The sequence below is a fragment of the Myotis myotis genome, unplaced genomic scaffold (assembly GCF_014108235.1).
Source record: "Myotis myotis isolate mMyoMyo1 unplaced genomic scaffold, mMyoMyo1.p scaffold_m19_p_17, whole genome shotgun sequence".
Classification (NCBI taxonomy): Eukaryota; Metazoa; Chordata; class Mammalia; order Chiroptera; family Vespertilionidae; genus Myotis; species Myotis myotis.
In genome coordinates, this window is record NW_023416321.1 from 22,418,995 (window position 1) to 22,443,182 (window position 24,188).

A 24,188-nucleotide genomic window follows, 5' to 3' on the forward strand; every position below is an offset into this window, starting at 1 on the left:
GGCCAGGAGGGGAGACTTTCTTTTTTTTTTCTTTCTTGTTTTTTTTTAATGTGGTGGAGACTTTCTTAAGGTTCTGAATACATCTAGCCTTTGAAAGAACAGGAATAGGAACTTCCATGGGAACATTCAGGCAGAGAAGAGCATCTGGCCTGTTAGACACATTCCACATTCACCCTGGACACTGACTGTATCCCATCCAAAGGACAGCTACGCAGAGGCTCCAGAAACTCAAGGAGAACAAAACTCTCTCGACTGGAAGCTCATCTGAGAGGACCAGAGGCAGAGCACGAGAGGTTGTGGGTTAGAACCCAAAGCCCCTCAGATGCATATCACTAGAGCTCTCTAAGCTTTATTTCCTCCACAACCACTCCTTGCGAGGCAGATTTTACTATCTCCATTTGCAAGATGAGGAATCAAAGTAGACCAGGAAGGTGATGTGACTTACCAGTGAATGACTGAGCTCTGATTTCTCTTCCTGGAGTAGTATCTGGTTGACTTTAGCCTCCCACCCCACAACTACTGGCTATGCTAAGAAAGGATATTTCTGTCTAGTGGAGAGGAGAGAGCAGGAGGCTTTTCTGTCTCCCAGTGTCTTCACCCTCCACATCACCCTGACCCAGATTTGCAGCCCCAACCCTCACCCCTGTCGTTTGCAAAAAAGGAATACTAACACCCAGACCTCACAGTGTAGAGTTCAGGATCAAATGGGCTGCCGCTAGTGGAATCCGTGAGAGCTCTTTGCAAATGTTGGTTAGTATGTGCAATGTCAGCTCTCAGCCAGAGTTAAGTCAGGTTAGAGCGGTTTTCTCCAGTCCTCCCCGCTCTTGCTCCCACTCGGCTTCGTGGTTACCAGCCAAGCAGTTCTGGAAAGGGTGTGACCACTGCGGGCAGGAGGGAGCGGGTAATGAATAGATGAAACACCAAGTCAAGGCAAGGCAAGCGGCAACCTGATCACCAGCTCCTCCTCCTCCCCAGCCTCAGGTTCTCCTCGGCTCGGAGGGCAGAATAGAAAAGCCGGGTGAGGGTCCTGGTAGCCTCGCCAGCCCCGCCCTGAGGTTCCCAGCGGGAACCGGGGGCTCCCGATCCTGGCAAAGGGCCCGCCGGGCCCAGGCTGGGATGCCGCTCCTTAAGCACCTGGCGCGGGGAGAGTATGTCCTTCCCGGGAAGGTGGACGTGACCCCAGCCAAGGGCGCGGCTGCCCTGACGCCTCCCGGGGCCAGCGCCCCATCCCAGGTCCCTCTGGAGAGGAGCAGGGGCGGGGACCCACCCTGCCGACCCGGACCTCCCCCCAACCCCCACTGAGGGTCGCCCGCTGCTGGCAAGGTGGAAGGTGACCATGAAAGGTCCTTGTTCACAGAAGTTCCTGGTAAGGGCCAGGATCCAGGCTACCTTCCCTTGGGGTACGAGAGGGTCAAAAGGGAAAGGGAAAGGGCAGGGAAAAGGCGCTTTGGAAAGGGGAGATGTCCACTTCTGCCTCAGCGCTCCGGGGGCAAACCGGCCTCCCCGCCCCTTGGGGGTCATGGAAGGGCTTCAGACCGGGGCTGGGGTGGCACTCACCGATCCCACGGCCTGAGCGTGCGGCCCCGCCGGCCCGGCTGGAAAAGCGGGCGGGCCGGGTGGGGCGGCGGGAAGAGCCCGAGGAGCGGAGGGAAGAGGAGGGGCGGGGGCGAACCCGAGAGAAAGCCGAGACCGCGGGCTCGCACCGCCGCAGCCGCTCCGCTAAGTGGCCGGCCGGCGGCTGGCTCCTCCCCCGGGGCGGGGCGCGCACACGCGGCGCGGGGCGCACGTGGTCTGATCGCGATGCGGGGACCCGGAGCTGGGGGCTCCTCCTGGCACAGGACGTTTTGAGAGTCTGGGTATGACTGGAGTGAAGGGGAGGCTCGGGTCCAGGCGGGAGCGGCGCGGGAGGCAGGGCGTCCTGGTCTCGGGGCCCTCGCCGGGCTGGGAGGGGCCGCCACGGCCCAATGTTTGCCGGGGCCTGCGACCCATCACCCTGACGGGCCGCGCCGCGGTCTGAGCGGTAGTGCGGCTCCCGATGCGGCTTTTCCGCTCCGGCTCCTCGGACGGGCCGGCTACGGCCACGGCCCGGGCACCCCTTGGCCGGGCACCCCATGCTGGAGCTGGCGAGGAAACCAGCACCACCCAGGACCGGATGCGCGCGGAATTCGCCGGCCCGGAAGCGCAATCTCCCCACTCCCGTCGGCCGGAAGCGCGGCTCGGGAGGCGGAAGCTGCCCGTTCCGCCGCGTTGCCCCTCGGGGCCGGGGGAGGCGAGCGGCCTGACCCACGTAGACAGTCTCCGTCCGGGGAGCACTGAGACCAACCGGAGCACCGAGCACGGGAGGTATACGGTCCCGACGCGGTGGTGGAAAAGGACTTGTAGTTTTTTGTTTTTTTCAATGTACTTCATTGATTTTTTACAAAGAGGGAGGGAAAGAGCCAGAAACATTGATGAGAGAGAAACATCGATCAGCTGCCTCCTGCACACTCCCCACAGGGGCTGTGCCGCAACCAAGGTACATGCCCTTGACCGGAATCGAACCTGGGACCCTTGAGTCTGCAGGCCGATGCTCTATCCGCTGAGCCAAACCGGCCAGGGCAGGACTTGTAGTTTTAAGCCAGCCGATCGGTTTGTTACCGGCTTAAGCCGTCATGAATTCATTTATTCTACATCGTTCTTGTTGGACTAACAAATGTGTTCGCATGTGCCACTTTTCAGACATTGCTGTGTGGCCGAGAGGCGTTTTATAAAACAACCCCAGTATGTGCTATACTATACGGCCCCCCCCCCCCCCCCCCTTAGCCTCCATTCTGCCTAACGTATATCTAACGTGAAATTCAGCACCTGTAAATGTAAGGAGCAGCCTGGGGCTCAAGAGGCCACTGGGGGACTCAGATGTGTGTCCTGGAGGCTCTGAACAAAAACCAAGGCCCCAACTACCAAGTGTACTTGAATGCCTTCTCTGTCCCTGCCCTTCCCCTCTGTCTGATCTAACGTATAGCCATTTTCATTACATAATCGTCATGACAGACCATGTTTTGTAATAGGAATTTCTGTCCGACCGTGGGATTTTTTTTTTTTTTTAATCATCCCAAATGTACTTTTTTGTGAGTCTGCCTTATACTGAAAATAGCTAAAGCTTTTTAACCAATAATTTCATGCTATTAGTGTAACATTCGTATCCTCATGTATTAGTGTTAGGCTTCTTCCCACAATCCTTCGAAGAGGAAGTCACATGACAGACCTAGGTTCTACTCTGAAATTTAAGATAAAAGTAAGTCAGGTACATATATATGCCAATTGCACAAGAACACTGCTTTCCACAAATGCATTCCTTTGCTCTTTGTGAAAACAGGAAGAAGAAAAAATGTCTCAAAAGCAGATGAAGGAAGCTTTTGTTAGTAACCACAATGGAACCAGCGTGCTGGAAATTACCCAGGGCTTGTGCTTGCCTGTGGTCTGCATCCTGTGCAGAGGGCTCCTGATCATTCTCTCACAGCACTTGTGGTCTTCACATACCTGGAGAACTCGATTCTTCATTGACTTTGTTTTCCTAATAGTTCCCATGGTGACCACTTTGACCATTTTGTCTTCCTTTGTATACCTTGAGCACCTCACTGTAATTATCTTTGGGGCAGGGCTATTCTATCAAATATACTGCCGGAGAACTTGCTATGCCAGAATGCCTGTCCAGAAAATACTTGAAAAATTCTTAAAAATTAGTCTAGAATCAGAATACATTCCAGCCATCTCCTGTTTCCGTGTAATTAACAGTGCCTTTACTGCTGTTGCCATTTTGGCTGTGGACTTCCCACTTTTCCCCAGAAGATTAGCCAAAACTGAGCTCTACGGGACAGGAGCAATGGATTTTGGAGTAGGAGGCTTTGTGTTTGGAACTGCAATGGTTTGTCCAGAGATTAGGAGAAAATGTATGGAAGGGTCCAGATTTGATCATTTTACAAAGTCATTGTACTCTGTTTGGCCATTAGTCTTCCTAGGAGTAGGACGATTAATCATTATAAAATCCATAGGCTATCAGGAACATTTAACTGAGTATGGAGTTCATTGGAACTTTTTCTTTACCTTAATAGTTGTGAAATTGATAACATCACTGCTTTTGATGTTTTTCCCACCTAATAAATCCTGGATTGTGGCCATTGGCATCACTGTATTATACCAGCTAGCCCTTGACTTGACCCCATTGAAAAGGTTAATTTTGTATGGCACTGATGGCAGTGGCACAAGGGTTGGTTTATTAAATGCCAACCGAGAAGGAATAATGTCTACCTTGGGGTATGTGGCAATACACATGGCTGGTGTGCAAACAGGGTCATATGTGCTTAAAAAAAGATCACATATCAAAGACTGGATAAAAGTAGCGTATTGTATTCTACTGTTAGCTATTAGCCTCTTTGTATCTCTGTACATAGTTCAGGTAAAGGTAGAAGCAGCATCTAGAAGAATGGCCAATTTAGCCTTTTGTATTTGGATAGTTGCTTCTAGCTTGATCCTTCTTAGTAGTTTATTACTGGGTGATATACTTTTGAGTTTTGCCAAATTTCTAATTCAAGGGGCTCTAGTACCATGTTCTTGGAAACTTATCCAGTCTCCTGCTACAGATAAAAAGCATTCAGAATCTCTAGTCTCTGAAGCTGAAAGAAAGAAACCCAGTCTTTGTTTAATCACAGCTATAAACAGAAACCAGTTGATTTTTTTCTTGCTGTCAAATATAACAACTGGCCTAATCAACCTGTTGGTAGATACATTGCACAGCAGTACCTTGTGGGCCTTCTTTGTGCTCAATCTTTATATGTTTATCAACTGTTTAATTATATATATGCTACACTTGCAAGATAAGACTATAAAATTTTGGTGATCAATAGGGGTTGGATGTGTGTGTGTGATGAGGAATTAATGAGAATAGTAAATGTGAAGAACACGGGCTTTTGGCAGTCTAGTGTTAACTATATTTTATTATAAAATTAAGAGTTTCAGTCCTTTTCTATAACAGTAGTGAGGCTTAATATTTTAATGTATCTCTACACTATGTAAAACAAACGAATGGAGAAGAAACAAGGCCTTATGGCTTGTTAGAATGTTAAATTTCAGTATTTTAAAGAAACTATTGTATTTATAGTTGTGACACTGGAAGATTGGAGGATGGGGAGGAAGTTTTTAATTTATCTTTATCACCTTATACCATCTGTATTTTTTATTGTATGTATTTTATAATCCTTACATTAAAACAGTGTGAATTGTGGAATTGTCAACACTTCTTTACTGCTCAATTTTTATATATTTAAAGGCTAAGTGTCCATCTGTCCAACTGGTAGCTATGATGCGCACTGACCACCAGGGGGCAGATGCTCAACGCAGGAGCTGCCATGATGTGCACTGGCCATCCTATATAATAAAAGCCTAATATACTATGTGTCTGACTGTTTGACCAGTCACTATGATGCGCACTGACCATCAGGGGAGACGCTCAGACCAGTAGGTTAGCTTGCTGCTGGGGTCTGGTTGATCGGGACTGGGCGAGATGGCCAGACATGCACTGGAGCCAACCTCCCATGGTCTCTCGCTGGCCTCTGAAATATTTCTAATTAATTTCCTTTCAATGTGCACGAATTCGTGCACCGGACCTATAGTTTAAAAATAAACAGCACCACGGACCTAGCACTGACAAACTAATACTTGGCTTCCCCCAAGTGGGACACAGGCCCTGCCATCATCCCAGGAGCGACACCCCACCAAATCACAGCCAATGCTGCCAAGACCCCATGGCGCAAAATGCGGCCCACAGCCCAGCTCAGCCTGGAAATGGTGGCTGTGGGCACTGGGTAATGATGTCACATAGTACGTCTTCCTATCCCTAGTGACTAGCATCCTCTTAGCTGAGGAACCCAACTTGCTTTATAGCCAGGTGCAAACATTTTACAGTTTAACCAAATGTTTGTAAAGCATTTTCCTGTGCCTCATCTCATTTGATCCTCACAGAAGTTCTAGAGTTGGTAGATAGGAGACTTGGTAGAATCCTATTTTCTTTTCATTAGCAATACGTGAATAGCGATGCTAAAATATTTTTTCTAATTCAGACACTTAGTACATTAGGCTTATATAGGATGGCCAGTGCACATCATGGCAGCTCCTGCGTTGAGCATCTGTCCCCTGGTGGTCAGTGCATGTCATAGTTACCAGTCGGACAGACGGACACTTAGCCTTTCAATGTGCATGAATCTGTGCACTGGGACACTAATCTTTTATAAATACTAGTATGAGAAAGCAAGTGTTTAAAATCAAATACTGTACTAATCTATATATATACTAGAGGCCCGTTGCATGGAGATTCGCGCAATAGGCCTTCCTTCCCCTGGCTGCCGGCACTGGTTTTCCTCTGGCACCGGGGACCCAGGCCTTTGGTCCAGCCGCAGCAGTGAGGCTTGGCTTCTCCGCTCCGGCTGCAGCGGAGAAGCCAAGCCTCTTCAGTCTTCAGTCATCTTCAGTCTTCGCTCTGTACCTGCATATGCAAATTAACCATCTTTGTTTGGTTAATTTGCATACTCATCCTTATTGGCTGGTGGGCATAGCGGAGTGACTCCAATTTGCATGTTTCTCTTTTATTAGTGTAGATAAAAGGCTAATATGCAAATTGTTCCCTCCGGAGTTCGACCAGGAGTTTGATCACTCACCATGATGTGTGTTGACCACCAGGGGGCGGTGTGGAACAAAGGAAGGTGGCAGCCGGGGAAGGCCCTGATCAGCCCTGATGGCCAGCCAGGCCTTAGGGACCCTACCCATGTATGAATTACGTGCACCAGGCCTCTAGTATACTATAAAGTCAGAAAATAGTTAAATGCTCCTCTAAGAATAGACAGACTTGTTTGAGGTAATTAGCACAGACTGGGGATGGAACCTGCAACCTGGGTATGTGTCCTGACCAGGAATCAAACCTGTGACCCTTCAATGCATGGGAGGACGCTCTAACCACTGCACCAGCCAGGGTGAGAGCTTGTCTTTTAAAAACTCTAAGCAGACCTTTGAAGCTGCTTTTTGAAATCTAAGATTTATAAAAAATGTTACTTTCCAATTCTAAATTAGAAATTAATTTTACTCCCTGATTTGTTAGCTATGACTACTGTACTAATTAGTTTACTTCAGTATGTTACATTGATGATGGCTAATACAGTATTTATGTGCCATTTTACATTTGCTAACTACAATACATATTTGGAGGTAATTTATTACTGAAAGGACTTTCACCCTCAAATCAGTATGTTGAATGGTTAAATAGCTATAAAAACAAAAATTATATTTTATTTTCAAAGATAAAGGAAGACTTGAAATTTAATATTATTGTATAAACTAAGCATGACTGGGAAAGGTGATTGATTTTCCTGCTATGTTGGTCACAGGACTAATCCCCCACAATTTATATGTTCAAACCCTTCAGAAGAGGGCTGAGAGGCCCTCCAAATTCTCTCATTTAAAAAAAGGTACTTTAATGCCTGGCTGGTGTGGCTCAGAGGTTGGGTGTCAATCCACCCAGGAACCAAGAGAGGTTGCTGATTCAATTTCCAGGTAGGCATATGCCCAGGTGGTGGGCTCAATCCTTAGTAGGGGGCATGCAGGAGGCAGCTGATCTGTGATGTTTCTCTATTCCTTTCCCTTCTCTCTCTAAAAATAAATAAAAACATATATATATATGGTAATTTATTTAATGACTTAATGAGCATGTGGTCTAACTGGTCTGTTGCTGCTTGTAACTGCTCCTTCATGCATTTCTAGGTGGTAAATATCTCATAGTTTATGTCTCACAATTACAGATACTGAATCATAACAAAAGTGCAAAGTGTACCGTGTGTGTTTTCCACCTACAATTATGATATTCATGTGAGAAAAAACTAATGAAACAGCAGTCATAACAAGATTTAGTAAAAAATGACCATTCTGACTTGATTCCACTTTATAGAAGAGCAAAAGACCATTCCACAAAGATTTATTGAGCTCCAAAGTAACAGGTACAGGTAAGTGCCAGGGAAAGAACAGAAAATAAGACGAAGTCCCTGCCTTCAAGGGGCTTACATTTTACTTGACATTTTCCCTTTAAGAAAATGTAAATGGGGAACATATCTCTACTTTTGGTAAACAGAATTTACCACTGTTAGCTCATGAAAAAGAAAAATCAATTTACAGATTTGGACAACCATGGTAATTTATTTACTTATTTATTTTGAATATATTTTATTGATTTTTTACAGAGAGGAAGGGAGAGGGATAGAGAGTCAGAAACATCGATGAGAGAGAAACATCGATCAGCTGCCTCCTGCACACCCCCCACTGGGGATGTGCCCGCAACCAAGGTACATGCCTTTGACTGGAATCGAACCTGGGACCTTTCAGTTCGCAGGCCAACGCTCCATCCACTGAGCCAAACCGGTCAGGGCAACCATGGTAATTTAAATAATATTCTGCTGTGGTAAAAAATAACATTTTACCACATAAAACATGATTAATATAACGACAATTTTCAACTATCAATATTTGAGGCCAGAGAAGGGAGGGGAAAAGAAAAAAAGCATAAAATCTGGTTTAAGATTTCAGAAAGTGAGTCATTCCCATGACTTTAATGTCACACAATTATAAAGCAGATATCTATCATACATGTTTCAGTGGCTTTGTGTTTAGAAGATGACAACCAGTTTTATTTTTATTGAACATCAATGTTATACATCATACAAAAAATACTTTGCTCCTTAGTTTATGAAGATAAATAATAAGGAATAAATCTGTAGTCTTCTTTTAAACCCAGGGAACTTGGAGAACAGTCATCTCATTTATGCCTGATTTTTATAGCTGGCTCTCACACATTGAGGACCTAAGAAGAAAAATAATGGCATTTTGCTGATAATTTATCATATCTCTTTCACTCCGAGTGTTCTTTATTAGGTACCAGCAATAATTGTTGATTGCTTTCTCCTTCTTGGCATTTCAGATCCTTCGACCTTGGCCTTCACAATGCCAATACTGAAATTTAAAAATAGGCAATGATAGGTTTTTTTATATAGTAATCACTTATTTTGTCAATTAGAGATAAGCTCTGTAAAGGCAGATACTTAGTCATGAAGTATTTGCTGCAGCACTATAGGTTATAGCTGAAGATAGACTAACTAAAAATAAAAATGAGTGCCTGCTCTAAAACTAAGAAGATACATAGTTAAAACTTATAGAAATTGTTTTGCAATGAAATAACTTTCTAAATATTTTCCTTCAATATGATTTTGATATTTGTAGCACCCACCCTATCTCCTTACCTCTTTAAGAAAGCAACTTAGGTAGCAAATTATCCACCTTTTAAGTACCGAGTACCTATAGTATGTGAAACATTGTCCAAAGATAGTTAGCAGTGTGCTTAGTAGACCTAAATGACAAAAGAAATTCAAACCAGGTAATCTCAGATGGAAAGAGATTGTTGTGATTTCCTTATGTTTTATATTTGGATTTTAAATCCTTTTCTTATATTTAAATCTCCATTTAAATTCTGTTCTTTGCTAGTTACCAGTGTGTACTCAGTTACAAAAGTTATTAAAATTAGCACCTATTATCTTGAACATTTTCAATGTTCTTTTCTACCGTACTTCAAAGAAAGTTTAAAAGGTATACAGTTCTTATATGAATTGATAGTCTTTATAGGAGCACCTTTAGATCTTAAAAGCCACAGTATTCTTTTTAGGATTGTTTTTACATAAAACAGAAGATTCTCTAAAGATGCCTTGGCTATGTGGTCTAACCTATCAGAAGCTGCATGCAATCCTAGTTACCCACTGGATTTAAGCTAACAACCACACTGCTTTGCTCTCCTGACATGACCAAAAGACATAAATAATTACTGGAAAATCACACTTTTGGGACTGAACAATGGTTCTTCCGGTTTATTATGTCACCTGCACTAACAGTGACCACACAATGTCAAAAGCCAACATGGCTAAGGATGCACTATGGGGTTTGTTGTGAATCTCCAAGACTGCATGTGATGACCAGAACATTTTTTAAAGGTCAGTATCACAGCTCTATTCTCCCAGGAAATACAGATCTGTTGTCAGGATTAGTTGTAAGAGCAGCAAATGGCTAAATACCTCCCCTCAATCATTGTGGCTTTGTAACAGGCCTTCCGGGTAGGCGGATAGGCGCTGACTCCACGGTGGCGCGCGGCGCGTGGGCGAACCGTCCAGGGCAGGCCCCTCCGCTCCCCGGGAGAGGGCGAGGAGGGAGGGCCTTTGGCCGGTACCGGTACTTTGCCCGAGGGAGCTGGTGTCCTGCCTGCGTCCCTGAGTTAATATTAACCAACCCGAGAAGTTTCTCTGGCCAGGACACAAGCCGCTCTCACACAGCCGTCTGTTTGCCTCTGAGTTTAACAGCGACAACAACGTACTGTCAGCGCTCAGAGCTGGCGGGCTGCTGGGCGGGATCGCAGCGCAGCCCTTGGGAAGCAGTGAGGCGGCTGGCTCGTCTGGGGAAGCGACGTCCAGTACCTGGAAGCCCAGCCCAGAGTGTGTCTCTCCGCCCGCAGGCGCTCGTCCCTCCTTCCGGATTTCGGAAGCCTCCGCTCCTGCCCACGCAGCCAGGTCCTCACGGGGCCTGACCCTCGGGTGGGCCCCGCGTCCCCTCGGCTCGGCTCCCTCCGCCCCTCGGGAGAGCGGCTCCCAGCCCGCGCGGCGGGGGCCAGAGCTTGAGGCCCACTCACGCCCTCCTGTTTCACACTCGCGGGAGGGCGCAGGCCACCGGCTCCGGATGGCCTGCGGGGCACCCCAACCCCGCCAGCAGGGTTTTGAAATTGCAGAGCCGGCAGTGCCGGTCTCCAGTCTCGCGAGAGGAGGAGGAGCCCCGCCCGGCGTTCTCCGCCCCTCCTGGCCCCACCCTCCTCCAGTCCCCCGCCCTCCCTCCCCCACTCCCCGTGGCGCGAGCGGCTGATACCGGAGGGGAAACGGCATTCGGCGCCGCACTCCCGCCCAGGCTGGTCCTGACGCGGGCTTCTTCAGCCGGTAACGGGGAGCAAAGGTGGGGATCAGGGAGGCGACCACGAAAACGGTGAAGGTCAGAGCCCAGAGGCCTTTTCCGAGAACGGTGAGGAAAGGGTCTGAACCTTCCTCCTCGGACTCCGCAGAGCCGAGGCGGGGTCTACCCCTCCCAGGGGCGGGGTCGCACTGGACAACTGCAGCCCAGGGGACTGGCTGGGCGGGGCGCGCCAAGAGAGAAGGGAGAACGGGGTCAGCTATGGGCTCCCCGGCGGCGGGGAGCGGCCACTGGGTGGTGGTTCTGGAGCCAGGGTCCCGGTGACGGGCTGGGGAGGCACCGAGGCCGCAGAGTCCCTTCCGCCTCTCCTTTGGACCCTGACTGGAGGCCGGCCGGCCGCGGTGGGGGGTGGGGAGGGCCCGCGGCGCGAGGGGGCGGGTCCCGTCCGCGCTCGGCGCTGATTGGCTGAGCGCGTGTGGAATCGGGTGATGGGAAACGCAGCTCGACTCTCCAGTCCCCTCCGGCTTTTCTCCCTGCCCCCCGTGGCGAATGTGCTGCGCGGCGGCGGGTGCTGAAGCTCGCGGCGTTTGGCTGTTGCAGGCAGGAGCTGGGAGGAGGCGCCGGCAGCAGGAGCAGCAGCGGCGGCAGCAGCTGGGAGGAGGTGGTGACGGTGGCAACGGCAGCGTCGGGGACGATGGCGCGACTGGTGGCAGTGTGCAGGGACGGGGAAGAGGAGTTCCCCTTCGAGAGGAGGCAGATTCCCCTCTACATAGACGACACCCTCACGGTGAGCGGGCCGGGTCGGGCTCTCCGCTCCCTGGCAGCTGTTTCCCTCCTCCCCCTCCCCCAGGCCGAGCGCTGCGCACTGGAGAAAGAGTGTGTTGCAACTCCTAGGCGAGGCCTTTTCTCCGGCAGGCCCCACCAACTAGCCTTTGCAGTGGGTCCCTCGGTAACCTCTGCAGGCCCCTAGCTTTCCGTACCCACTTGGAGCCCCTGTCCCCAGGCTCTCCTTCCTTTTTGAACCGTTTTCCTCTACCCTGTCCCTTTCGGAGACGCTGCTTTTGCCAAAGCACGCGCCTCGGAGAGGGGTTGAAGGATCTTGGGCACTTAGGGCCTATGCCTTCCAGAAACCACCTCCCCTCGGGGAGGCTTAATTATCTGGCAGTGTCGCAGCCACCGTGCTACCTATATATTGTCTATCTTAATGCTGCAGCTCTCACCGCATAAGTATAATTACTGAGGACACAGTGACATGCTCTTGCACAGTAAAAATTCCACTTAAGTGCTCTGATTTCCTTGTAAGTAGTGTTGTGTTTGTCTACTACATTAAAACTCTTAGAAATGATTTTACTGCTAGGCCATGACTCTTCAAAATGGGCTTTTTGGCATTGGTCTTTAGTTTTCTTCTTTTTTTTTAAGGAAGCAAAATTATCGAAGGTGTAAAAGCACAATAAAAAGCTGATTGTTCATCTTGAATGTCAAAACCTAGTTCTGGGTAGTTTTCCTTTTTAGATTTGGTGGTAGTGCAGTATTACAGATCTTCTGCCCTGTGTTGCTGTAGTATTTCCTTTAAAAGGAAATGGCAGAAATTTGAATTGAACCTGAACAGGAAATGAGTGCAGTTGCTTGCCACTATTTCCTAAGAAATGAAATGATTCTATTCACAATATCTTCTGAAATCTATTTTGATAATGCCGAAGCCTATTTGCCTATTTTTATAAGTTGTAACTGGTCTCTTCATTTTCTTCTCTTTGGCTTTTTTGTTTTTCAAAGGCAGTTGATCTGTTTTGTTCCTGAATTTTTTTTAAAAATGTCTATTTTTTTCAAATTTTATATAAAGTGCAAGTCATTGTAGAGATGCCACTCTATGCCCTTCTGTTTGCCAGTCTCAATTAAGACTTGAATGAGCTGCAGTATTTTAAAAAGGATTAGAAGAGCTATTGAATGACTTAATTTGTTAGAACTTAAAAAAAAAAATTAAATTTATTGGGGTGACATTGGTTAATAGGATCATATAGGTTTCAAGTTGTTAGAAGTTTTTAAGAGAAAGCATCTATAATTACCTGAGATAATTTTTGTTTTCTTGGGAAAAGGTAGAATGATTTGGCCTGCTATGATTTAAATAGAATTTGTGTTGATGAATTAGAAATACTTGAATGCCTTGGTTATGATTTTTGCACTTTTTGCATTAAAAGTATATTGGACTTGTATTTTAAGCAGTTTAAAAAATTAGCACTCTGATTATATTAAAAGGTACATATCTCAATTTGAAAACACCTAATAAGAGTTCATTTGTCAATAATTTTCTTCTCTACTACCCCTCCAACACTTTTCTGGAGCACATAGATTAGTATCAACCTTTTATGTTTATCCCAGAATGCCTTTGAAGTTTAAAAAGTATCCTTTGGATTTGGACATAGATTACTATTGAGTGTATAATATAGTATAGAGGAAATCAACATAAATTTGAGTATTTACAAAAAAAAAGGAGATAAACTGATTTCTCTCCTTATGACCACATAACCACCTTTAATGCAGCATTGGTATATCTGATATATAGCACATTAAAATAGACAACTTTGGGAGTGTTTTTATACTCTCTGTACAATGAAACTAGTTTCCATAGAAAAACCTTGCACTGTGATGTATTATTGTACTTATTTCTTCAGAGAAGTTGTTTTCTACTGAACTTGAATTTTGCCTTTATTGCATTGTGAGCTTCTGACCAAGGCAAATACAACTTAGGATTACTTAATTTAAATATCTTAAAATAGCATTTTATTTAGGAAAAGGTGCAGTTTTTCTTTGTTTTGGAAGGGTTTTTGTCAATAGGGAATGAGTGGGACTATTTATTGCTTTTGTCTTGAACTGCAGACATTGAATGCTGATTAGTGAAAATTCTTGTCAACAATGCATTATATTTAGGGAAACAAATTTCTTTCAGAACTATTCTACCAATTCTACTTAAAGCAAACACCTGTTTGGGAAGAGGGAAGGTAGAGCAGAGGTTGATTCTCTGCACACTGGTCCACTGATAGTTTGACAGCAGTGTATCCCTGAAGTTAACAGTTGGTTTGGTATTTGTTCCTAGGGTCCATAGGTAAGGCAGGAGAAAACATTGTGTTATCTTTATTTCTAGTAGTTTCAGAATCTTGTTAGCTCCTAGATGTTAAATTCAGGTACAGTCAGTTACAAATGTTTATCATTGTAACAGATGCTGAAATCTCTAGCCTTAGTTAAACTGGCTATTTTAAATTGTATTTGTAAAATGAAACTAGGTTTATATGTGAAGAAGTAGCCTCCTCTTTTGTGATACTAGAGTCCCGATCCAGGAAATTTGTGCAAGAGTAGGCCTTCCTTCCCTCCAGCTGCCGGCACCCTGGACCTGGGCTTCCCTCTGCCTGCCGGCACCTGGGACTCGGTTTCCCTTACAGAAGGAGGTCCCACCCACCGAAGCCTGCCAGTCAGTGGCCTGGGCCTGCCTCTGTGGGGCAATCATGGGGTGATAGCCTGGGTGATGGCTTGGCCCCCAACCAATCACATTGCACCCGCCTTGGCTGGCCTCGTGCCAGTGGGTGTCATAGCATTGTTCGGCTGTTCGGTCGATTTGCATATTATGCTTTTATTATATAGGACTAGTGGCCCAGTGCACGAAATTCATGTGTGTGTGTGTGTGTGTGTTCCTCAGCCCAGCCTGCACCCTCTCCAATTTGGGGCCCCTTGGGGGATGTCCAACTGCCCGCCCCTGCTGGCCTGCTCGCCCCCAACTGCCCCCCCGCCTCTGCCTCAGCCCCGCCACCATGGTTTTGTCCGGAAAGGATGTCTGGAAGGTCTCCCAGTCTAATTAGCATATTACCCTTTTATTAGTATAGATGTTGTATCCACATGTAAGAGACTCGTGTGGAAGCCCAGCCAGTGTGCCCCAGTGGTTGAGCATTGATCCATGTACCAGGAGGTCATGGTTCCATTCTGGTTCGGGGCACATGCCTGGGTTTCGGGCATGTTTCTACCCCTCCCTCCCTCTCTCTTCCTCTCTGAAATCAGTAACACACACACACACACACATATTAAAAGATTTGTGGTAGTTTAGTGGGTTTGAAAACAAGTACAGTGCTGCTGTAGGTGTATTTGGGAAAATCCCAAGTAAGTAAGCTGTTGGAATATTTGGGAAAATGGCATGCTATGTGGCCAAAATGCTGTTCAGTGTTACTAGAATTATAAAATAGCAGATGGATAGAAGATAATTATTTTATAGCAATCTGAAAAATTACAACTTTAAGTGAGTAGTTCTTTTAAAAATGAAGAGAGTGAAAATATATACTTCAGATAGACACACACAGAGATACAGGTTGAGATGTAGTCTCAACATTTTATATCTTGCCTTTTTTCACTAAATATTGAGAATGTTTTCTCTTGTTATTCTTAAACAACTTTAATGGCCATGTAATACTTCGTTGTGAGATCCCATAATTTAATCATTCTTTAGTGGACATAGAGGTGGTTCTCGTTTTTGCTGTAATTAATACTGTAAGAATATAAATAATGCATAAACCTTTGCATTAAATTTTTTCTCTCAGGCTTTTGAAAGTACAATTATTGGATCAAAGGATAAGGACCTTTTATAAAGTTATTGATACATACTATCATATTGCTATAGCATTTCTGGAACGAGGTTTACCCTCCTAATTCAAACCAATCTAAGTGGATTAGAAACTCTGATAGGGTTTTTAATAGGACTTTAAAAAGATGATAATTGTTAGGCATATCCTCTTGGAAATTAGGTGCTTAGCGTTTGTTAAAAATTTAGTATTTAATGTTTTAACTCTTGATTAAATAATTTTACTAAGTATTACTAAAGGTAATGTTACAAATAATTGTGAGGATGAAATAAAAAACTGAGGTGACAATGATTTTTATTTTTTTAAACCTCACTGAAGACATACTTAGAGAGAGGAAGGTGGGGGGGAGGGGAGACAGAGAAACATTAATGTGAGAGAAACATCGATCAGTTGCTATCTGTATGTTTCCCAACTGGAGATCAAACCCACAACCCAAATATGTGCCAGGAATAAAATTGGCAACCTTTCAGTGCATGGGACGACACTCAACCAACTGAGCCACTCAGGCTGGGCAACAATGATCTTCTATCCTACCTTCACTACACCTCCCATTGGCTAATCAGCATGATATGCAAATTAACTGCCAACAAAGATGCCGGCTAATTTGCATACTGCCGGCAAATCCCGCTGCACCTCCCCGCCTGGGGCTGGCGGCAGCGCAATCCCTGGCCGCCCCAGCGTGAGATCCTGGCCTGCCGTGTGTGTGTGTGTGTGTGTGTGTGTGTGTGTGTGTGTGCGCGCGCGCGCGGGTGGCAGCACTATCTGAGCGGCCGCCCAACCCAGCTCGGGATCCGGGCCTGCCATCTGCAACCGGGGGAGACGGGGCAGACACCACGGGATTGGGTGTGCCATCTGCCACCAGGGGAGTGGGCCTAAGCCAGCAGGTGGTTATCTCCCGAGGGGTCCCAGACTGTGAGAGGGCACAGGTTGGGCTGAGGGGACCCCCCCCCCCCACCGCCAGTGCACAAATTTTTGTGCACTGGGCTTCTAGTATATATATAAAAGGCTAATATGCAAAGTGTCCCCTTGGGAGTTCAGTCGCTCCCTATGACGTGCGCTGACCACTAGGGGGTGGCACGGAACTAAGGAAGGCCCCAGCTGGCAGCTGGGGAGGGAGGGAGGGAGGGAAGGAAGGCAGGCAGGCAGGTAGGTAGGTAGGCTGGCCCCGATTGCTGGCCAGGCCTAGGGACCCTACCCGTGTGCACCGGGCCTCTTGTTTTTAATAAATACAAACTTAATATTGTTGATTAGAATTTATGAGAATGCTGTAAAAACCAGATTTATGGTCAGGTGGAAACCAGGACAGATACTTAAGAGTGAAAGTGAGTAATGGATTCAATAAACTTTATAAAGCAATAATTTCAGGACCATGACTCGTTCTATTTTTGACTAGGAGGGATAGGCAGCCTCATGGTGAAGCAGAACACTAATGATTCCTCTTTGAAGCCATGCTTAAAATACTTTGCATGACTGTCTTCCTTTAGGTAAGCTAGCATCTGAACATTTAAGTCAATCTGAAGTGGTTTTAAAGAATGGGGGGAAAAATAGTGCATCTATCCTCTTTGTGTCCCTTTCCCCCTTTTTCTTATTATCATCTCTCAATGTTAAGTATATATTGAGTGGCCAGAAAACTGCAAGGTAAAATACCCATTCTCCTAAATGTTTGAAAAGCAAGGACAGGGTATTTATTGTGAATGCAGAGTAAGTACAAGAGAAAATTTAGTAATATACATGCCAGTGAAACCTAGAAAATACATGGTAATCAGGTCTATTTGCCCTGCCTGAGTTTCTCAGTTGGTTAAGCATGGTTCTGTGCACTGAAAGGTTGCCAGTTCAATTCCTGGTCAGGGCACTTTGCATATTTCTTAAATTGATAGCTTTGATCTTAAAATACTGTAGGTAATTTCCTTCCTTTCTTCTTTCCTTCCTCCTTCCTTTCCCTCTCTCCCTCTCTCTCTTTGGTTAATACTCACCTGGGGATATTTTTCTTCTTTTTTAAAAAATTTTAATTTAATTTAATTTTTTTATTGTCTAAAGTTTTACATATGTCTCCTTTTTCCCCAGTTGAACCCTCCCTCCCCTCCTCCCCCGCCAGCCATTCCCACCCCGGGCAAGCCCCCACTGCCCCAGTGTCTGTGTCCATTGGTTATAATAATATGCATGCATACAAGTCCTTTGGTTGCTCTCTAACCCCCCCAACTCCCCTGCCATTTGTCTTTGGATCTGTTTTTTTTATCAAATTATGTTGTTTATTATATCCCACATATGAGTGAGGTCATGTGATATTTATCTTTCTCTGACTGACTTATTTCACTTAGCATAATGCTCTCCAGTTCCATCCATGCTGTTGCAAATGGTAAAAGTTCCTTCTTTTTTATAGCGGTATAGTATTCCATTGTGTAGATGTACCACAGTTTTTTAATCCACTCATCTGCTGATGGGCACTTAGGTTGTTTCCAAATCTTAGCTATTGTAAATTGTGCTGCTATGAACATAGGGGTGCATATATCCTTTCTGATTGGTGTTTCTGGTTTCTTGGGATATAGTCCTAGGATATTTTTCCATTGAATTTTAGAAAGAGTGGAAGGGAGAGGGAGAGACAGAGAGAAACATCGATGTGAGAGAGACACATTGATTGGTTGCCTCATGCACACAACCTGAGCAGGCTGGGGAGCCTACAGCTGAGGTACATGCCTTTGACCGGAATTGAACCCAGGACCCTTCAGTGCTAGGGCTGTAGGTAATTTTCTTAAAATATTTTTGTATGGTAGCAATTGATATGTGGTGATATGGTATATATTTATATCAAGTAAAGAGAAAATGCAAATCAAGGTGTTAGTTGCTTAAATGGTAGATTTGGAGTGATTGGCAATGTTTGCTTAAGTGGCTTTAAAAGTTTATCTTATACTTCTTTTGTGACTTGACAGTTAAATTTATTTGTGTTTTGCCCAACTAGTGTGGTTCAGTGGTTCTGCATTGTACCTATGAACCAGGAGGTCACGGTTTGATTCCCAGTCAGGGCACATACTGGGTTGCGGGCTTGATCCCCAGTGAGGGGCGTTCAGGAGACAGCTTATCAATTATTCTCTCCCATCATTGATGTTTCACTTTCCTCTTATGCCTTCCTCTCTGAAATCAACAAAAACATATTTAAAAAGAAAAAAAGGTCTTATATATATGTTTTACACTTGTCTTAGTTATTCAGTTCTTAGTTTATTGTTAGAACAAGCATCTTTTAAGGCCCTTATTTCTAATACTAGAGGCCCGGTGCACAAAAATTTGTGCACTCGGGGGGAAGGGGGGTTCCCTCAGCCCGGCCTGTGCCCTCTCGCAGTCTGGGACCCCTCAGGAGATAACGACCTGCTGGCTTAGGCCTGCTCCCGGGTGGCAGAGGGCAGGCCCAATCCCTAGGTGCAGCCCCTGGTCGGGCTCAGAGCAGGGCCGATTGGGGAGTTGGGGTGCCGCCCCCTGTCATACACAGAGCAGGGCCATTGGAGGTTGTGATTCCACCCTCAGTCACGCTCAGGGTAGGGCCGATTGGGGGGTTGGGGCACCGTCCCCTGTCACACTCAAGGCAGGGTTGATGGGGAGGTTGCGGCGCCACCCCGTCATGCACAGAGCAGGGCCAATCAGGGGGTTGGGGCATATCCCCCTGTCACGCACAGAGCAGGGCCAATCGGGGTTGGGGCGCAGCCCTCTATCACCCACAGAGCAGGGCCGATCAGGGGGTTGGGGTGCCGCCACTCTCACACTCAGGGCAGGGCCGATGGGGAGGTTATGGCTCAACCCCGTCACACACAGAGCAGGGCCCATGGGGGGGGGGGGGAGGTTGGGGCGCCGCACCCTGTCACACACAGAGCCGCAGGGCGATCAGGGGGTTTGGGCGCTGCCCCCTGTCATGCTGATCCCGGTGCCGGGAGGCCTCGCGGCTCCGCTGATCCCGGTGCTGGGAGGCATATTACCCTTTTACTGTATAGGGTAGAGGCCTGGTGCACAGGTGGGTGCCAGCTGGTTTGCCCTGAAGGGTGTCCTGGATCAGGGTGGGGGTCCCCACTGGGGTGCCTGGCCAGCCTGGGTGAGGGGATGATGGCTGTTTGCCGCTGGTCACATCCTTCAGGGTGGGGGTCCCCACTGGGGTGCCTGGCCAGCCTGGGTGAGGGGATGATGGCTGTTTGCAGCTGGTCACACACCCTTCAAGGTGGGGGTCCCCACTGGGGTGCCTGGCCAGTCTGGGTGAGGAGCTGAGGGCTGTTTTCAGGCTGGGGGTGACTGAAGCTCCCAACTGCTCCTTTTTTTCTTTCTTTTTTTTTTTTTTATTCTGGGCCAACTTTAGCTTTGAGGCTTGGCTCCAGCTCTTAGGCCTCTGCTGCTGAAAGTAGGTTTCTGGCCTTTGCTTACAATGTTGCGATCCTGCTGGCTGAAGCCCGGCAGGTTTCTGGGGTTTTGTTTAGCTTCTATGTTTGTTACATAGTTGCTTGCAGCTCAGAGGCCTGCAGGGACAGGCGGGGAACGTTGGAGTCCTCCATCACTGAAGCAAGCAAGCCTCATGTTAGTTTCAAGCTGCTTGGCTGCCGGCCGCCATCTTGGCTGACAGTTAATTTGCATATTGCCCTGATTAGCCAATGGGAAGGGTAGCGGTCGTACGCCAATTACCATGTTTCTCTTTTATTAGATAGGATGGAGGGAAAAGAATGGTTACCTCCATTAAAGAAGCAGGTCTTTGTGTTGCTGGTTGAAGGGAGGTATCTCTTTAAGATCACTTTCAACTTGGTGGGGTTTTTTAGTGTTTTGTTTTTTGCCTCAAATGGGTCTCTCTTAAACCTGACTTCACTCTTTGGGTGTGTAGGAGTTTGCGGTCTTGTCATCTGGAAATAGAAGTTTGTTCTAGCACAGTATGTTTGATACCTTTTACAATGTTTTAATTAAGATATGAATGTGTTACTTTATTTCATTGTCTTGAAGGCAAACTTTTTTCCATATTTTTAACATCTCTGGAATTGGGTTGCTTCTTTCATTTGGTGATATCCTAGTTATAATAGCTCCTAACTATGGTACTTCTTCGTATCAGTGCTATTACAGCTCATTGAAATGTGTTAATTACTAATTCCCCATTATCTGATATCCTGAAATCTCCTTAAGCTTTTTTATATTTCTCCTCTGGTAATGGAATTTTGATAATTGAATAAATACCTCAGTGTATCCTTTTTGTTCATAATTAGAGCAAACACTATGTGCCAAGTACTGATCGGAGTTCTTCTCATTCATATATGATATATGTATCATATATATATTATTATTTCATTATGAGATTTACTGAATTCCATAGTTAAGAGGAATAACTAAAAATGTCAACGTATTTAATGTAAAATATCAGGTTAAATGCTATTATAGGCCACCGCAATAAACACTTTAAAATATAATTTAATCCTCACAACTCACTATGTGAAAGATATTAAAATTTATTATGTAATCTCATTTTACAAACGAGGAAGCTAAAAATCAGACAGGTTAAGGTTAAGTAACTTGCCCAGAATTATGACATAGATTGTAAGCAACAGAACTGGGGTTTGAACTCATATCTGCCTGACTTCAGTGTTTTTGTGCCTAATGGCTATAACTCTCTGGCTTTAGAAACTTGTATAACTTGGATTTTTAAAAACAAACAAACAGAAAATACCTTTTTTTGGCAGAGAGCAGGATGGCAGGTGGGGGAATCTGAGTTGCGGGGCGGGGCGGGGGGTGGGGGGGTGGGGTTGGGGTGGGGGTGTCTATTTCTGTCCTAAGAGTTTGTAAAATAATCTATAACGTGTTCAAAGAAGATAAAATAATTGATTTTTTATTCTTTTGCATATTAAGATGGTGATGGAATTTCCTGACAATGTATTAAATCTTGATGGCCATCAAAATAATGGTGCACAACTAAAGCAGTTTATTCAGGTAATAGTTTTAAAACCCAGTCTTTTAAAGTGTGTGTGTGGGGGGGGGGGGGGGGGGTGTTTTAAAGAGTCATTGAAAATTTTAGCCGTATTAATTTTGTTTTACTTAGGGCTCTTTAGGTCTTAAGATTACATTGAAGTTGCTTTTATTATAGCTACAGTGAATATATTTATGTACTTTTCATGTGAAAGAGATTAGGTTTTGGTGTGTTAACATTTTACATGTCTATATGGCTTTAATTTCACTAGGTCATCTTTCCTGTTTTTTAAAGATAAGGTATACAACTTTTCATTGAAAACTTGTTGATTTTCTCCTATAGTAATTTTTATTCAAGTAAAAAAAAAAATTAACCCTGTGTTGTGTTACTATTTGTGATTATTTAATTTTTATGCAGTATTATACTTTATAATACACTATATATATTTAAGATAATGGAGGATAAATTGTTACTTTATTTCAGAATTCTGTTTCTGCCTTTGGAGTAAAATTTGAATGAATGGTTAATAGTAAATGTGAGAAAAATCCATTTTAGGTGTAAACTTACTTTTCCATCTGGTTTTTTTAGTAAAGCTGGAGGCATTACTTATAGTGTAACTATAACTCCATTCAGGTAGTAGTTATTTACTAAAGCTTTGCCCATTTCTCTACAGCTGTAGTTTTCAGTCATTTTTCAACCTTGTCATAGCCAACAGGTAACATTCATATGCACCAGCATATTAGTTACTCATGGCAGGTTCCTACATAGGTACGATAGGCGTTGTTCTTGCCCACTAATCCATAACACACCTGTCCATACCTCCAGGTTAAGAATTGCTGTTCTACGTGATCACCATCCTAACTTGACTCCTGTAGCTAAACATAGTGTGTTGTTAAAAGTTGAGAAGACATGGTAAAGCTGCACTGTCTTTTTTTCTCTTTTTTTTCCAATTTAAAGCAAGAGTATTAAACTTAATACTTGAATAAACACTAAATTTCCAAATGCAGGGCTTCTTTTTGCTATGCTGGGGCACATCCTAAGCAGAGCTTTTTATAACCTAGTTTCTAGAAAGGGGAGTTTATGCAGCAAACAGTATCATATGGACAAGGCTGACCATTTTGCCTTTTTTTAAAAATATGCTTTTATTGATTTTAGGGAGAGGGAGAGAGGGACAGAAGCATCAGTGATGGAGAATTATTAATCGGCTGCATCCTGCATGTACCCTACTAGGGATTGAGCCCGAAACCTAGACATGTGCCCTGACTGAAATTAAACCACGACCTCCTAATTCATGGGTGGATGCTCAACCATTGAGTCACACTAGCTAGGCTACTTTGCTTTTTTTGACTCAGTTGCAGATAGACATGGCAAGCCTTGCCCAAGTTGTACTTAATGCACAAGGATAGGAACCAGAAGTAGTAGTAAAAGAGTAATTTTATGTGTTTCTTAAGGATTCTTCATTTTTCTTTCAGCGACATAGTATGCTTAAACAACAAGATCTAAGTATTGCCATGGTGGTGACGTCACGTGAAGTCCTGAGTGCACTCTCTCAGCTTGTCCCGTGTGTTGGTTGTCGTCGCAGTGTGGAGCGCCTCTTTTCCCAGCTTGTAGAGTCTGGAAATCCTGCCCTTGAACCCCTGACAATAGGGCCCAAGGGAGTTTTATCTGTAACTCGAAGCTGTATGACTGATGCAAAGAAACTTTATACATTATTTTATGTACATGGGTAAGTATAATCAATTAGGAAAAAATGGGTTTGTTAAGTTTTTTAACTTGGTGACAGTGGTAGCTTTTATTCTAAATTTGGTTGGAGTAAATCTTGATTCCAAATCAGTAATTTTATTGAGTAACTTATATGTGCCAGTGACTATAAAATTTCTGTTTTCATATGGGGAGAGGCAGGCCATAAGCAAATACATAATTTGTCAGGTATGATATTGCAGAGAAAAATCAGGAAGATAGAGAATGAGTGGGTAGAATTAATACGGAGAATGGTTAGGGAAGGCCTCTTATAACATTGAATATAGACTTGAATGAGGTGAGTGAAACGTAGATATCTGGGGGAAGAGAAGGAGCTGCAAGTGTAAAGGTTCAGAAGTTGAGGTTTCTTGACACGTTTGAAGAACAGCAAGGAAGCCATTGAACAGCTGGAGCCAGATGAATGAAGGGAATAGTAATAACAGATGAGGTCAGAGGAGTAATAAAGGCCCAATTATGTAGTGCCATCTTGAGGCCTTTTTTATTCTGAGTGAGATGGGAAGATTTGGGAGGGTTTTGATTTGAAGTTTCCGTTACTTTGACTTCTGTGTTGAGAATAAATGGAAAGATGGAGAAAAGGCAGAGAAACAGGCTGTTTAATAATCCATGTGAGAGATAACAGGTAATAAATGGTTGAATCCTGGTTGTATTTTTGAGGAATGAGCCAACAGGATTTTTGGATAGATTGGATGTGGGAGGAAGGTATCAGGGATGATTCTTAGAACAAATAGTTTCCATTTTCTGAGATGGATAAGACTGGAAGGAGCAATTTTGCAGAGCTCACTTTTGGACATGTTAAATTTGATGCAAATTTTACATGATAAGGGAGCCTTCATAAGGAAATAAGGACCCAAAGAAGTGGTTAGGCATGAGCATTTAAAAAAAAT

General features: G+C 44.9%; 3 protein-coding genes and 1 long non-coding RNA gene across 22 annotated transcripts in view; 2 read left to right on the top strand and 2 right to left on the bottom strand.

Moving 5' to 3' along the window:
- The window catches only part of MYO19 (myosin XIX), a 27,420-nt gene extending 25,716 nt beyond the window's left edge, over window positions 1-1,704 (bottom strand). For 4 of the 5 annotated variants that reach the window (XR_004972808.1, XM_036340280.1, XM_036340277.1 and 1 more), the window contains exon 1: window positions 1,558-1,704. The gene's annotated coding sequence lies outside the window, so the exon portion shown is untranslated. Of the gene's footprint in view, window positions 1-679; window positions 814-1,557 lie in introns of those variants that run through there. The other variant, XM_036340278.1, reaches the window with a different exon arrangement.
- The window catches only part of PIGW (phosphatidylinositol glycan anchor biosynthesis class W), a 16,371-nt gene extending 11,101 nt beyond the window's left edge, over window positions 1-5,270 (top strand). Inside the window, exons 1-2 of one of the 5 annotated variants that reach the window (XM_036340286.1) lie at window positions 877-1,366; window positions 3,356-5,270. In XM_036340286.1, coding sequence (XP_036196179.1) covers window positions 1,337-1,366; window positions 3,356-4,876 — 1,551 coding nt within the window. In that variant the 5' untranslated portion in view covers window positions 877-1,336 and the 3' untranslated portion in view covers window positions 4,877-5,270. The other 4 variants (XM_036340283.1, XM_036340287.1, XM_036340285.1 and 1 more) reach the window with 4 other exon arrangements.
- A 3,339-nt stretch (window positions 5,271-8,609) lies between these two features.
- LOC118671680 lies at window positions 8,610-10,918 on the bottom strand. Of its 2 annotated transcripts, none has more exons than XR_004972810.1 (2): window positions 10,134-10,918; window positions 8,610-9,024 (listed from the first exon to the last, which is right to left on the bottom strand). It is a non-coding gene; the product is annotated as an uncharacterized LOC118671680 (long non-coding RNA). The 2 variants fall into 2 exon arrangements; XR_004972809.1 differs by having other exon boundaries at window positions 10,530-10,915.
- An 8-nt stretch (window positions 10,919-10,926) lies between these two features.
- GGNBP2 (gametogenetin binding protein 2) overlaps window positions 10,927-24,188 on the top strand; it is a 30,507-nt gene continuing 17,245 nt past the window's right edge. For 2 of the 10 annotated variants that reach the window (XM_036340303.1, XM_036340299.1), the window contains exons 1-4: window positions 10,944-11,121; window positions 11,611-11,797; window positions 21,486-21,566; window positions 23,016-23,269. In XM_036340303.1, coding sequence (XP_036196196.1) covers window positions 11,705-11,797; window positions 21,486-21,566; window positions 23,016-23,269 — 428 coding nt within the window. In that variant the 5' untranslated portion in view covers window positions 10,944-11,121; window positions 11,611-11,704. Of the gene's footprint in view, window positions 11,122-11,610; window positions 11,798-21,485; window positions 21,567-23,015; window positions 23,270-24,188 lie in introns of all 10 variants that reach the window. The other 8 variants (XM_036340305.1, XM_036340306.1, XM_036340297.1 and 5 more) reach the window with 7 other exon arrangements.